General features: G+C 46.4%; 3 protein-coding genes across 3 annotated transcripts in view; 1 reads left to right on the forward strand and 2 right to left on the reverse strand.

The window, feature by feature from the left end:
* LOC311315963 (neuronal membrane glycoprotein M6-b-like) overlaps positions 1 to 1,552 on the forward strand; it is a gene marked incomplete at its 3' end in the record, with an annotated part of 18,750 nt that extends 17,198 nt beyond the window's left edge. Inside the window, exon 7 of the mRNA XM_084446693.1 lies at positions 1,403 to 1,552. Coding sequence (XP_084302819.1) covers positions 1,403 to 1,552 — 150 coding nt within the window. The remainder of the gene's footprint in view (positions 1 to 1,402) is intronic.
* A 2,934-nt stretch (positions 1,553 to 4,486) lies between these two features.
* Positions 4,487 to 9,193, reverse strand: LOC311316045 (ras-related protein Rab-9A-like). Its single transcript, XM_084446788.1, has 2 exons — positions 9,105 to 9,193; positions 4,487 to 6,836 (listed from the first exon to the last, which is right to left on the reverse strand). The coding sequence occupies exon 2, from the start codon at positions 6,728 to 6,730 to the stop codon at positions 6,125 to 6,127; it is 606 nt and encodes a 201-aa protein (XP_084302914.1). The 5' UTR covers positions 6,731 to 6,836; positions 9,105 to 9,193; the 3' UTR covers positions 4,487 to 6,124.
* A 1,806-nt stretch (positions 9,194 to 10,999) lies between these two features.
* On the reverse strand, positions 11,000 to 12,265 carry tceanc (transcription elongation factor A N-terminal and central domain containing; the record flags this gene model as incomplete). The annotated part of the gene is made up of 1 exon (XM_084447348.1): positions 11,000 to 12,265. The coding sequence occupies exon 1, from the start codon at positions 12,086 to 12,088 to the stop codon at positions 11,000 to 11,002; it is 1,089 nt and encodes a 362-aa protein (XP_084303474.1). The 5' UTR covers positions 12,089 to 12,265.
* Between the last annotated feature and the right edge of the window lie 1,133 nt (positions 12,266 to 13,398).

The raw sequence follows: 13,398 nt of genomic DNA on the forward strand, positions 1-13,398 counted from the left end.
TTGTATCATTTCCAATTACGTTTCACATTCATGATTCTACAAGGCATCGCGGTGTCCTAAAATAAATAAAAGCACTACACAAACACTGCAAATGGCAGTGAATTAATAAATAAGCATTAAACTCAGTCGCTATACTCAGACTCAGCACAACAGCACCTTATATTCCATAGTCGTCAGAATGGACACATCTACATTCTGTAAATAAACATGTGAATATCCATAACTAAAATATATCATATGGTCCTACATAATATAGATATGGGGCCTATCAAGATCCATAAGTAGCCTATGCATTTAACTAAATTAAAACTAAACTGTAGGCTACAATTCAATCTGCTCTCAGTACATCCCATCCTTTTCATGTAGGTTATATATTTTGCATATTGTATTAAAAGCCCATATATACCGTCTTGTTTTCTTTTGTTATTTTGTATTGGTTTGTTTCACCTTGCTTAAGCTTAGTGTGCACGTTATAAGAGCCAGCGGAGAAACATCTCACTGCTCATTTTACTGGTAGGCTTTGTTGCATGTGACGAATAAAACGTTGAATTTGCACGTGACCTTGAACATCAATCATGTCAATTGGGTACGTCTCAACTTTTTCCGCGCTGTCTGGGGATTTTGTGTGCACACGACCCTGTAGTAAGGAGCTGGCGGGGCGTTTATGTATGCAAATTCAGGTGTACGAGAACGCGCATTCAACTTAAGAAGGGGAGCACAGCTGAGAACACTTTGGCGGTTTAGGAACACATTTCCACCCATTCATGAATCCGGCGGGGATCTTTCTTAGGGTTGGTCTTACGAAGTTTACGAAGACATTTAAGAAGACATTTAAGAAGACATTTAAGAAAATGTTCAGGAATGAGGACCACTGTTCCTTCCTGTGTGCAGTTTGTCTAGTTCATGATCTGAGCTCATTTTGTGAAACATTAATCATGCACAATAAGCAACAATGTAAATGAAAACCATGAGAATTGTCATCTGAATGGAATCTCAACTCAGGCCACTTGGCTAACGTGTTCAGCCCTAACGCAGGTAACAGTTTGGAAGTATTTAATCCTACTGCCTGTAATTCACTAATACTAAGTCACCCTACTAATAATGACTGTATAAGAACAATAATGTGTGTTTTGTGTGTCACATTGTTAACGTATTTAGCTTGCTGGCAAACTAACACACTCGCTGGCCGCCCCCTCCCCTCCCCCCCCCCCCCCCTCCTCCCCCTCCCTCCCCTGTCTTCCGCCTGTCTGTCCCCCATCCCTGTCTCTCTCCCCCTATCTCCCCTGTCTGTCCCCTGTCCCTGTCTCTCTCCCCTGTCTGTCTCCCATCCCTGTCTGTCCACTGTCCTTCCCCTGTCCCCCCTCCCTGTCTGTCCCCTGTCCCTGTCTCTCTCCCCTCTCAGATCCACTATCTCATGATCCTGTCGGCCAACTGGGCGTACCTGAAGAGCGCCTGCAGCGGCCACGCCTACCACGACATCAAGACCAAGGACGACCAGGAGGCGGACGCTGAGACGCACTCCAAGGAGGGGCAAAACTCCTCCTACTCATAAGGACGGGCCGGTACGCTCCACGACCCCCACGCCTTCCCTTGACCCCACCTGACCCCACCTGACCCCGCTCCCCTCACACCCCCTGGCCCCTCCCCTCCCCCCCATAGTAAACCACCAGCTCGGTCACGTTCACTCGGCCCAAACGGGAGCGGATGGGTTGGGGAGAGAAACGGGAGCAGGTAGACGAGAGCTCCTGGTTGGTGGAGCTGGCGGTAAAGGTCTTTAGCGATGGTCTCCTCCCGTTTGGAGAGGAGTGAACGCGGCCGTGCTGTCATGGCTGCCAGCTCTAAACGCTCCTCACAAACAGCCCAGCCACACGGTCTCTGTCTGCACTAACTCCCGGGGAAGAAAAACAGCAACTTCCTCTCTTTTTTTGGTGTTTTATATACGTATATATGAATATATTGTGGGAATGTGAATGAATGTTCTTTTTTTTTTGGGATGCCAGGTTTACTATGATCATCTTTTTCTCTGGTCTTCTTTCTCTCTCTGATATTTTTCTCCGTTGATTTTCTCCAGCTTCTTTTACCTGATATGTTATTGCACTATTTAGTTAAAAAAAAGTAAGAGAACTTTACAAATTCCCATACATTCAAAGAACAAGGGGCTTCTCATGGAAAGTTTACCTGATAATTTGTCCTTCTGATCTGTCTTTTTCATTTGATCAAAGTTGACAAATTGTGCAATTCATTTCAACCTTAGGAACAACATTTATACAATGTGTTTTATTATTGGACACACATTGATGTGGCTATACCACATTTATATAATTTATTATTTACTGTACGGCGCAGCTTGTCTGCTGAGCTGACGGAGTTATTACTGGACCCAGAGGGGAACTGGATCACAAACAAGCCCTGGTTCCCTCTCTCCAGTAGATCTAGGAGGGGGGGTATAACCATGGTGGATATAACCACCTTGGGCTCTGATAGGCTGGGTAGCACTACCTCCAGCTGGCTTGAACCTATCAAATAATGTAATATCTACGTGTCAACAGGGCGGGGCTAATAGGTTGTGTCTGGACCAGGCTCTTCTCATAAGATCTCATGGTAATGCTTCTCTGAGTCACAAGCTGCTCCCACAGTATTACACTGACTATAGTAGAGTCACGGGGATCGAGGTCCCATTGCCATGCTCTGCCGCGATGTGAAACCACATCCAGATAGACATCCTACAGATTTAACCACTCATCTTTCCTGGTGAGACCCCAGCTCGTCTAAGGCTCATTTGTTTTACCAGTCTAAAGTAATGACATCTCTGCTTCACATGTGTACTCACCAACTTTGATTTGATATATTGTCGGTGATACTGTTGACATGTTTGATGAAATTCACTTAGCCTCCTATTTTTTTTTACTTACCCAAGTCATAACTGCGTGTTAAATGGACGGCATTCACCTGTAAATATCAGAACCAGCGGAAAAGAGAGTTGAACTGGAGTAAAACCTCCAGTCTGAGACAGACTCGGTCAGTGTTGTACCATGCTATTTCTCCTCCATCACAAATATGTAAATGTTCCCCTTTGCAATATATGTTTAGTATTCAAATACTAGTTCTGAATTTGATATACAGTAACTGTAATGTAACATCTTTGAATGGTATGTTGGGTGAGGGATACAGAAGTATACAGTCCTGATGAATTGAGGTGCTTGTATACATTTGAAAATGTGAAAAAATATGAAATGATTTTAAATATTTTATCCGTTTTAGGCAGCTGGATTTTCCCTGTGATTCAGTCATTAGTAACTTGACTTGGATTTTATTTTACTATGGCAAGCCAAGGGAGTGACTGCGGAGTCCCATTTCCAGGCCTGTTATGTGAGTCACACAAGACTGTTTGGACGTTTACAATATTATGTAACCAGTCAGGAATTTTCATATATTGATTTGATCAGATATTGTTTTACAATCAATAACTTTATTCTACACAGATTATTACTGGTTAGTTGATTTTCAAAACAGTGGAACGACTATTTTACCTTTCATGAAAAGCATGTCAGTATTTGTCCACGTGTGCAAATGTCTGAATACAGATAAAAGGACTCTATTGCCATGTGTGTTATGTTTGATATATACGTGCTTTGCCTCTGGGTGATGTAGGCAAACCCACATTCAGTTTCCTATGAAGATCCGTGTTGGGGTGTGTCGTGGTCTCCTCCTTAGTGCATGAAGGAGACATGACTGTGTCTTTGCAGTTTTCAGGTGATGTGTAGTCGATCGTACTGACCACTGGTAGGGAGCTCACCCCACCAACACTCTTTTCTAAAGAAATCCATTGTACTTTGATGGCATTGTAGTCCCTGTAGTTGTTGCATTATTGTTTGTTTTTTAAGTTTTAAATAGTTATCTGACTCCTATAGTATTATAGTGATTTTTGTAACCTTCTCTAGTAAAACTGATATTTTTTACTATGGTGAAACTGTCTCCGTCTCTTCTGTCCTGCAAATACTTGACTTCATGTGGAGTGACTGAAGGACTTCACTGGGCCTCTTGCTGTTCACACTGATGCTTAGAGACACTCCAGGTAACCATGGTAGTGATTCACTGTAGCTCCCTCCAAAAAATGTCATTATAAGCAGCTTCAGGTGCTGCATCAGATAGCACTGACTGGGGAATCAGAGAGGAAGACTGTCTCATCCACCAGACCTGCCAATCTGGATTTGCATAGGCTTTAACAAGGCTTCCTGAAGGCATCAAACACCGGGGTGCTTCTTTACAGACCCCCTGGTGGAGAGGTTTGATATTTCTCACTCCACCAGTAGAGCCCACCAAAAAGAAGCAGCCTAATCTCAACCAGCCACCCAAAGGTTCAGGACAGTCCTGTTGTTCCACAACGTTTTAAAACATTATACGGAAACACTTAAAGACGATTAAAAACTGAAAATGACGAATGAAAAGCTTCAGTTTTTTCCCAACTTTATTTAAACACGCACAAAAACAACAACAAAGACTTCCTCAGTGTTTGAAATTGCTCATGTTTCAACTCAAACGGTCACATGACTGGACGAATGACTGGACGAAGTTTGGACGCAATGATGCTTTGCCTCATAGTCATATACTACATTACACCAACTAACTGCAATGGTGCGAGTTTCAAGTTCACACATTTCTGAGAACAGTTTAACACACTGTGTGCTGGTTTGCATAGGGACTGTTGAGGGGGCTGAGACCAACAGACCAGTCTGAATCCCAGAGCCCCGGGATTTCAGCTGCTAAACAATATATTTTAGATCAACTAAACTAGACGACCATTGATCAGAAAGCTGAATGAGACTACGCTGTTTAAAGCTGTTTCTTAGGCATGTCCGATTGCAGAAATGTGATGAGCCTAAAATGTGAGAAGTCCGTTCAGCGGCCGCCTGTGTGGTTTGTGGGTAATGCTGCGATGATCAGCCCTCAAACGTGTTCACATCTGACGTCCACATGCCTGCATGGACCCTAATCTTGATCAGTAAAGCACAGTGACAGCGTTGGACTCCAACTTCTGAAACAATGCTCTTTAGCCAAATGGCTGTGACACCACTGACTACCCAGTTTAGTCCAGGTCTGGGGCTAGGCCAGGTTAACATCAGCTTCACCCTGACTACCTAGTTTAGTCCAGGTCTGGAGCTAGGCCAGGTTAACATCAGCTTCACTCTGACTACCTAGTTTAGTCCAGGTCTGGAGCTAGGCTAGGTTAACATCAGCTTCACCCTGACTACCTAGTTTAGTCCAGGTCTGGAGCTAGGCCAGGTTAACATCAGCTTCACCCTGACTACCTAGTTTAGTCAAGGTCTGGAGCTAGGCCAGGTAACATCAGCTTCACCCTGACTACCTAGTTTAGTCCAGGTCTGGAGCTAGGCCAGGTTAACATCAGCTTCACCCTGACTACCTAGTTTAGTCCAGGTCTGGAGCTAGGCCAGGTTAACATCAGCTTCACCCTGACTACCTAGTTTAGTCCAGGTCTGGAGCTAGGCCAGGTAACATCAGCTTCACCCTGACTACCTAGTTTAGGCCAGGTTAACATCAGCTTCACCTCACCCACACTAGTTCACTGACGTAATAGTGTAGTAACGTCATGAACGCCACATAAACCTTGCAAATCACAACAGTAGCTAAACTTTAATCTGGTGCATTCGGCCCACTGAACAGAAAGGGATTGTTATTAATTAAAAAAGACAGACAACATTTAGTCATTACTTAGTACAGTTACTTCATTACTTTGATTTGCACAGCAGTGCCCCTCTTCAAAGGAGGGGTGTAAAAATAAGTAAATATCTCCATCGTAGTAGTCGCTGATAAATACTCTCTAGCCAAACTAGCCCCGCCCAGCAGCTCCAGCTGTGTTGGTGCTCGTGTGTTAGACGCTTTGATATGTTGGCTCCAGGGGAGTGAGAGACTGGGCCGTGCTCAGGAGGCCGAGCGTGACCGCGGGAGAGGAGAGCTGAGGGGGTCTCTGAGGGGCTGTATGTACGACCCCGGGTCAGTGTTCTGGCTGATAGTCCCACCTTGGTAGAAGTACCAGACTCACCTGGGTCACCTCCACCCCCTCTCGTCTCCTAGAGAGTCCCGCTAGCGCAGAGCCCCAACCCCCTCAACAGCAGGAGGCGCCGGAGCGGGGCTTCCTGCGCAGGTCCACCGTGTCCGTGGGGATGAGGTGCTCCGCCCTGTCCTCCGACGCCAGCACGCGCCGCACCGCCTCCTCGAACGCCGCCGCCACGTTGATGGCGTCCTTGGCGCTGGTCTCGAAGTACGGGTGGCCGCCGTTCTCCTGGCACCAGCGGCGCGCGTCCTCGCCTGACACCTGCCGCTCGGGGACGTCCAGCTTGTTGCCCAGCACCACGAAGGGGAAGGCCTCGGGGTCCTTGACGTCGGCGTAGTAGGCAAACTCCTTCTTCCAGTTGGCCAGGTTGAGGAAGCTCTGGCTGTCGTCTACGCTGAAGGTGAGCAGGCAGCAGTCGGAGCCGCGGTAGAAGGGCGTCCTCAGGCTGCGGAAGCGCTCCTGGCCGGCCGTGTCCCAGATCTGCAGCGTGACCGTGCGCCCGTCCACCTCCAGCTCCTTGTTCAGGAACTCCACGCCGATGGTGTGGAAGAGGTGCGTGTCGAACTTGTTGGTGACGTAGCGGTTCATCAGGGAGGACTTGCCCACGCCGCCGTCCCCCAACAGGATGACCTTCAGCAGGGACGACTTGGACGCCATGGCTGGGGGGGGGGGGGGGGGGGGCTCGGAGGGTGGGGGGAGGGCGCGCCTGCGTGCGCTACAGCGAGGGCGGGGCGCGATCACACGCTCTCCGGAGCACCGCGACCTGGGAAGAGGACAGAAACGGGAAAAAGAACTTCAATGAGCGGAACGGGTTCGAGTTTGAGATTCCAACGGCTCCGCAGCTCGAAACCTTTCGTGTGAATGCGTCGGCGAGAACGACGTGGCCCTCGGATCACGAGTCCTCCGGCTCAATCCTTCACCTAATGAGGGTGCGTAGCCTGTTCATTACACCCACAGACCGGCTCAGTGTCTGAGGGGGACGTTTCCTAGAAAGACAGGAAGAGTTGCAGGGATGCATCTGCATGCATGCGTCACATGGGACAGTGAACATTTGACCCATGATCACGTGACCCTTCTCTGAGAGTGGCATGAGACAGACACATGCCATCTGCTCAAGTATGCTGTCTGACTGATGGGCTACTGACCTATTTACTGCGATAGTGTGCAGTAGCCAGGTGCAGCTTCAGGGGTACTGTCCACGGGTACTGTAGTGGTTCAGTAGTTCAGGGGTACTGTAGTGGTTCAGTGGTAGTGTTCAGTGGTTCAGGGGTACTGTAGTGGTTCAGTGGTAGTGTCCAGTGGTACTGTAGTGGTTCAGTGGTAGTGTTCAGTGGTTCAGGGGTACTGTAGTGGTTCAGTGGTAGTGTTCAGTGGTTCTGGGGTACTGTGCACTAAGCTTCACGTTAACCTCAAGTCAGTCGGCCACATTGGTTCAAAACCAAAAAAACATCTCCAAAAGTCAGTAACTGAATGAAAGCGGTTGGTTATAACACTGTTAGCCAAAATGGATGTCTGATAGGGTATTAGAATTCCTGCTTCCTATAGAGGACTGAAGTGTGTAAGGGTTGGGGCCCAATTAATCCACTAGCCCACTTACACACTTAAACGAGTTCAGAGCAGTTTAGGCCGAAGATGAGGATTCAACCGGAATTCCAGAGCAGCTTTGCTGCTGAACATGTGAAAGGGTCGTGAGGAGCGGGCTTTGTGAGTGAGAGGGAACATCAGGTTGAACTGGTTATTCTGCTGGGTATGGGAGATAGAGGAGTGGGCAACTGGGAGGCTATCTAATCTGCCTGCCTGTCGCAATCACCAATCACTGTTTCTCCTTTGACTTTGGGGCCTTAAACGACAAGCCTAACATTGACCAGAACACTGATTAGCCTACATTGTGATAACATTGAGACAGCCCTGATATCCCAGTATTCTGGTGTTTCTGCAATAGAGATAGGCTATAGCCTGGCCCCTAACTGCGGTCTGTAACTATGTATTCAATGGGGATAGTCCTAGCCAAATAGGTTAGGCAACGTCATAACTGCCTCTTCTCCAGTCCCATATTGCAATAACGTCTAACAAGAAAGCTGGGTTATGCAGCAACTGAACATTTTGGTCAAAGTTGCAAAACCTGCCTCTTGTTAGATGGATGTAAATGGCTCAGTAAAAAGTCTCTCCGGAGACTCTGTAATTAGACGGCTCAGTCATCTTTTGTGTGTGAACTGAGGTATTCTGTAGTGGAGAAATTGTAGACTGAACAACACACACTGCACAAACACTCCCTCTCACACACACACACACACACACACACACACACACACACACACACACACACACACGATAAGTCATGTGCCTGCATCTGCCAGCACTCGCTTAAAGGGGAAGTGTCATCCTGGTTACTAGTGAAACGTTACAGCGAGTTCCCCGTCATGAATATGCTCAACATGACATATCAATTGGTGCCCAAACTAGGCTGAATAGCCTACATCATACGTGAATTGGGGGACAAATTGCACTAAAGTCCCCAATGCTGCTCATTCCACAATACTGAAATACTGAAGATAGCAAATGGAAGAAGACTGCTTATAATAAATGTTACGCAAGAGTGTGGGCAGCGTCCAGGTATTATTTTACCGTATGGCACACATGCATGGACTGTAGCCCATCCAGACTTTCTGGTTTACAGGTGAGACAGGATACAAACATATCTCCTCCCTTAGCTAGACTAACATAACGTTACCAGGCTAGGCTACCTAGCCCCTAGCCAACAACTAGGCTTAGCTAAATGGATCATTTTTGGTCAAACTGGAATGCCTAAGGAAAAATCATCTAACACAAAACCGGTCTAGGGCTGAAAGTGGTGTGATATATCACGCGCATGAACACCATCAGCTGTCTGTCGCTAGCTAACGTTAGCTACCTAGCTCTGTTGGCTAATGCAGGATATTCTAGTTCAAAACCGCACGTTTGAATGGCTGACCTCTAAGCGACGTGAAGCGGCCGTTCAATACGCGGCTTTTTAAGGTGACCAAAACTCTACCTTGTCGTTGAACTGGTACTTCGGCGGCGGTGTGCGGTTCCATTCCTCTACAGGATCCTCAAACCGAGGTTCCCCGGTTCCATTCCTCTACAGGATCCTCAAACCGAGGTTCCCCGGTGACATGCGCGCGCCGCTGGGATGGCCAGGTCCGTTGGGCACGCCCACCGTGCGCGAGGGGAGCACCAGGATGGAATCATGTGCATCAGGAGGATTATAATTAGCCTACACGTATTCTAACTAAGGAAATACGTGGAATTCATTATGGCAGATATATCTGCTTAATAAATTGCATCTGTGTATCTTAAATCAAATCAAATCAAACGTTATTTGTAGGCCTATAGCGCATTTCATACACAGAGGCAACACAATGCGCTTTACAGAGAGCAATAGCGAGATGGACGTCCTACCCCTAGGCTACATATTAGAGGGAAGCAAAAAAAACAGTTCATCCAGGGGCCGAAAAATTCCTCCCTGACCTCTCTCAACGAGACGATCGAGCAAGCTCCTGGATTATGTTTGTCTATTGGCTAAGAACATTTACAGAGCAATAAACATGGGCTTCATAGGAGAGACATGACTATCAGCTGAGTAGATAGTTACAGAGGTGTTGCCTACGTGGTAGGCCATTATGTGTTAGCTATCCCTGTAGTCCATGATAGGATAACAAAGCACAATAAGCACTTAGAATGGCTCCTAAGGAATGTAGATTAAACTAAGTAGGCCTATAGCCGCTAAGCAGAAGTGGGGAGACAAAAAGCAGAGAGCCAAGAGTAAAAGTCTATTATCTGTATGACTCATATCGGTGTAACAGTAGACACACAACATGCACAGTAGGCTATATGTAAAATATGTTCCATGATTATTAACTGTTTGATTTGTTCTGACATTTATTGTCCGTCATGTCTGTAGCCTATTCTTGATTGTAGCCTATATTTTGTCAAATTGAATTGAGTTTTTACAGGACTCCAACTTTTATTCACTTTATTCATTTACTGCCAACTAGAAGGGCAGTGGTAGAGCGCAGACCTCTGCCCATTCATTCGTCATTGTCGTCATGTGCAGTGACCTCCGGGTACCGATGCTTAGAGACAAATATCCTGGTGGTGCATCAGTGCTGCAGTGTATGAGCAGCTGGGTTTGACACAGCTAGGGTCAGCTGGGTTTGACACAGCTAGGGTCATCTGAACGGGGGCTCTCTGATGTATCTGAGCTAGCTAGATATGATGGGACAGACAGTGGTCATCAAGTGCTAGCTATGAGCATAATTTGCTAATTCAAAGCAGTTGATCTTCACCATCATCAAATTAAACTGATCATCCCCCCTTGGCTCTGACAACCCTCCCGGCTCCGCCCACCAACACCGTCCTGCAAATCAAAAGCACAGAGAGGAGCAACAGCACTGCAATAAACTCAACCCATGAGCTCGATCAAAGTGCAGCCTCGGTCCTAGCCTGAAAGACTTGAAATGAGTCATTAGAGTGTCACATGCTTGACACTATAGCTCACTGGGTCACATGCTAAGTCAATAAAGAGGCTATAACTTTACCCACAGCGCTAGAAGGTAAAACATTTGACTCTGCAGGCTGTACAGAAAAATATAGCTTTTATGAATCCGTTTATGTCAAAACATTGTGCAATTGGGGTATTACAGGTGAAATACTGTTCCAGTAAAACATAGAGCCTTTCGTGATCTTGAATTGTAAAAAAAAACATTGAAAGACAGTGAAATACAGGGTGAGATGACATCATTAGAATAACCTAAATTAAAAAAAAACAAATTCATCAAATAAATATATTATAATACAATAATAATATTCTAAATTTTAGGCTACAGGTTTCTAAATACAAATCTTTATAAAAATAAAAAAGCAGGATGGGACCAGTGATGTTGACGCTCAGAGACAGACCCAGCCACTGTGGTACCAGTGTTCGCCACACCCGCCACAGGTCACAAAGGTCATGGCGTCCTCAGCGGGGTTACCGCGGCGCACCCAGGCGGGCAGGAACAGCGTCCCGCGGGAGACCTGGCTCACGGTGCAGTCCGAACCCTCGCATCGCCTGCAGCGCAGCTTTTGAGTGGGGGTCCCCTCCAGCCCACCGGGGAGCTGCCTCTCGCTCACCCCCCGGGCAGAGTACTCCCCCCTCAAACGCTGGAGCTCCTCGCTGGCCATCTCCTGGACAGACATCCGGGCGAAGGCCTCAGGCCCCAGGCTGCCACTCAGAAGGCCCTGCCGGAGGTGTCCGTTGTTGGGGTTCCTGAGGTTGGCCACCTTGCTCCTGATGCAGGCCTTGTATTTGGCCTGGTTCACACTGTGGAGCGTGTAGACGTGCTCTTCGATACTCCTGGCGAGCTCTGCGGTCTTCCCCTCTCGTTCCTCTGGCTGGAGGGCGCTGAGGAGCAGCTGGGCACACTTGGACCTTAGGACGCAGGACTCTTCACTGACAGGAGAGGTCGCTTCTGCAGGGGCAGCAGGGGGTCCAAAGTTTCTCGAACGGCAGCCCGAAGCTGAATGTCCATCTGATGAGGTCATCTCTTCTCTTACAGCCTGGACACACTCGGTTCCCTCTGCAGGTGTGCTGGTTGAGCGTGATCCCGTTTCGGAAACACCCTGCATGAAAACTGAACCTTTGTCCACTATAACGGTTTCACCTGAGACACTGAGGTAGACTCCGTCTGACGGGAGACATGTCATCTTCGCTTCAGCAGTGCATGTATCACTGCTTTTTCCATGTTCTCTATGTTTCTGACTATACAGTTTCTTCCAATTTGACAACAACTGTTTCACTCTCTTTTTCACTGCAGGGTGTGAGCAGTTTTTAAGGACCCTGTATAGGACCCCAACGATGTCTGTCCCTTGCAAATGTTCAACAGTAATATTTGCTTCGTTGAGGGTGGTCAGAAGAGACATGATGTCTTCATAGTTTCCTTTGTTGTTAGATTTTTCTATTTGCACGGCAAGTTGAATGACGTCTTTAGTGTCCATGTTCTGCTGCAGTGAAGCCCAGACGAACGAAGAAGTCGTTTGATAAGTTAGTAGCCTATGACAACCCCGCTCTGCAGCAACGACAGTGTTATAGACCTACATTGTCTGCATCGATTCCATTACACCAAATTGTATTATTCAGATATCGTAGTTTCTCAATTTAAAAGCGTAATTCGAGGCAGATTGTGTCTCTGTAGTCAACAAATACGTAGGCTACCTATTCCCAATCGTCCATACTGTTTTGCATGTGAGCAGCCATGTTGAAAATATTTTTAGAAGCAAAGCAAGTAAGATCCACTAGATGGCGTCGTTGAACCACGACTGTAGACAGGTAGGCGCTTTATTATTCCCCGAGGGGGAAATGCACTGTTACATCAGCCACATTCAAGGGACATCAGTACAAAGTACAAAATGTGCAATCATAAAACACTATACAAATAGACTATACAATACAATACACAGAAATGTAAATATACATAGAATAGAATATACTTTATTGTCCCCTCAGGGAAATTTGTCTTGGACTCGTTTGCTGCACAAATCAACTCTATACATAGAAACAGAGGAGGACAACACATCACATGTCTCACATACATATAATACACACAACACGTTGTCCACAACATATTGCACATACAAAACACATGACACATATTAGGCCTACTCACAACACATTGCACATACACAACACATTGCACATACATAGACTATTGCACACAACCCACATTGTACTTGCCCCATTGAAAAAAAGAGAAGAAAACACATTGACTATTGCACAACTTCATTCCTTCATTTGGCCCCATTCAACATTCTAACTGCGGTCGGCACAAATTAGTATTTAAAACGATTTAGTTTCCAGCTGCAGATGAGCTTTATCGTGCTAAGGAGTGCAATATAACCAACAATTATAGGCTATAATGCAAATATAGCCTACTGATTAACTGTAGCCTACAAGCATGCTTCAGAACAACTAGTGTTCACAAGTAATGCAACATTTTGTTACAAAATATAAATGAGAGCACACCATTTTAATGAAAGGTGTGCAGGAGTGTTACCCAACCACCAAACCGAACAAAACACACTCAGTCTGTCTGAACTTGTAGCTGATGCTCTATTGTTGGCAACCACAGGCCCTCAAGTATAATTGGACCCTGCTACATTCAGAACTATGCAGAGAACGTGACAATCTGACAATGTCAAGATCATTTCATGGTTTAAAGGTCGCACTTGGTTAGTTGTCATTCATGAGTGGTTGTGAAGAATGTGGGTTTTTTATGATTCTAAGAGCGAGTCTGGAGGGGTCGTCTGAG

This window comes from Borostomias antarcticus (assembly GCF_949987555.1).
Source record: "Borostomias antarcticus genome assembly, chromosome: 12".
Taxonomy (NCBI): domain Eukaryota; kingdom Metazoa; phylum Chordata; class Actinopteri; order Stomiiformes; family Stomiidae; genus Borostomias; species Borostomias antarcticus.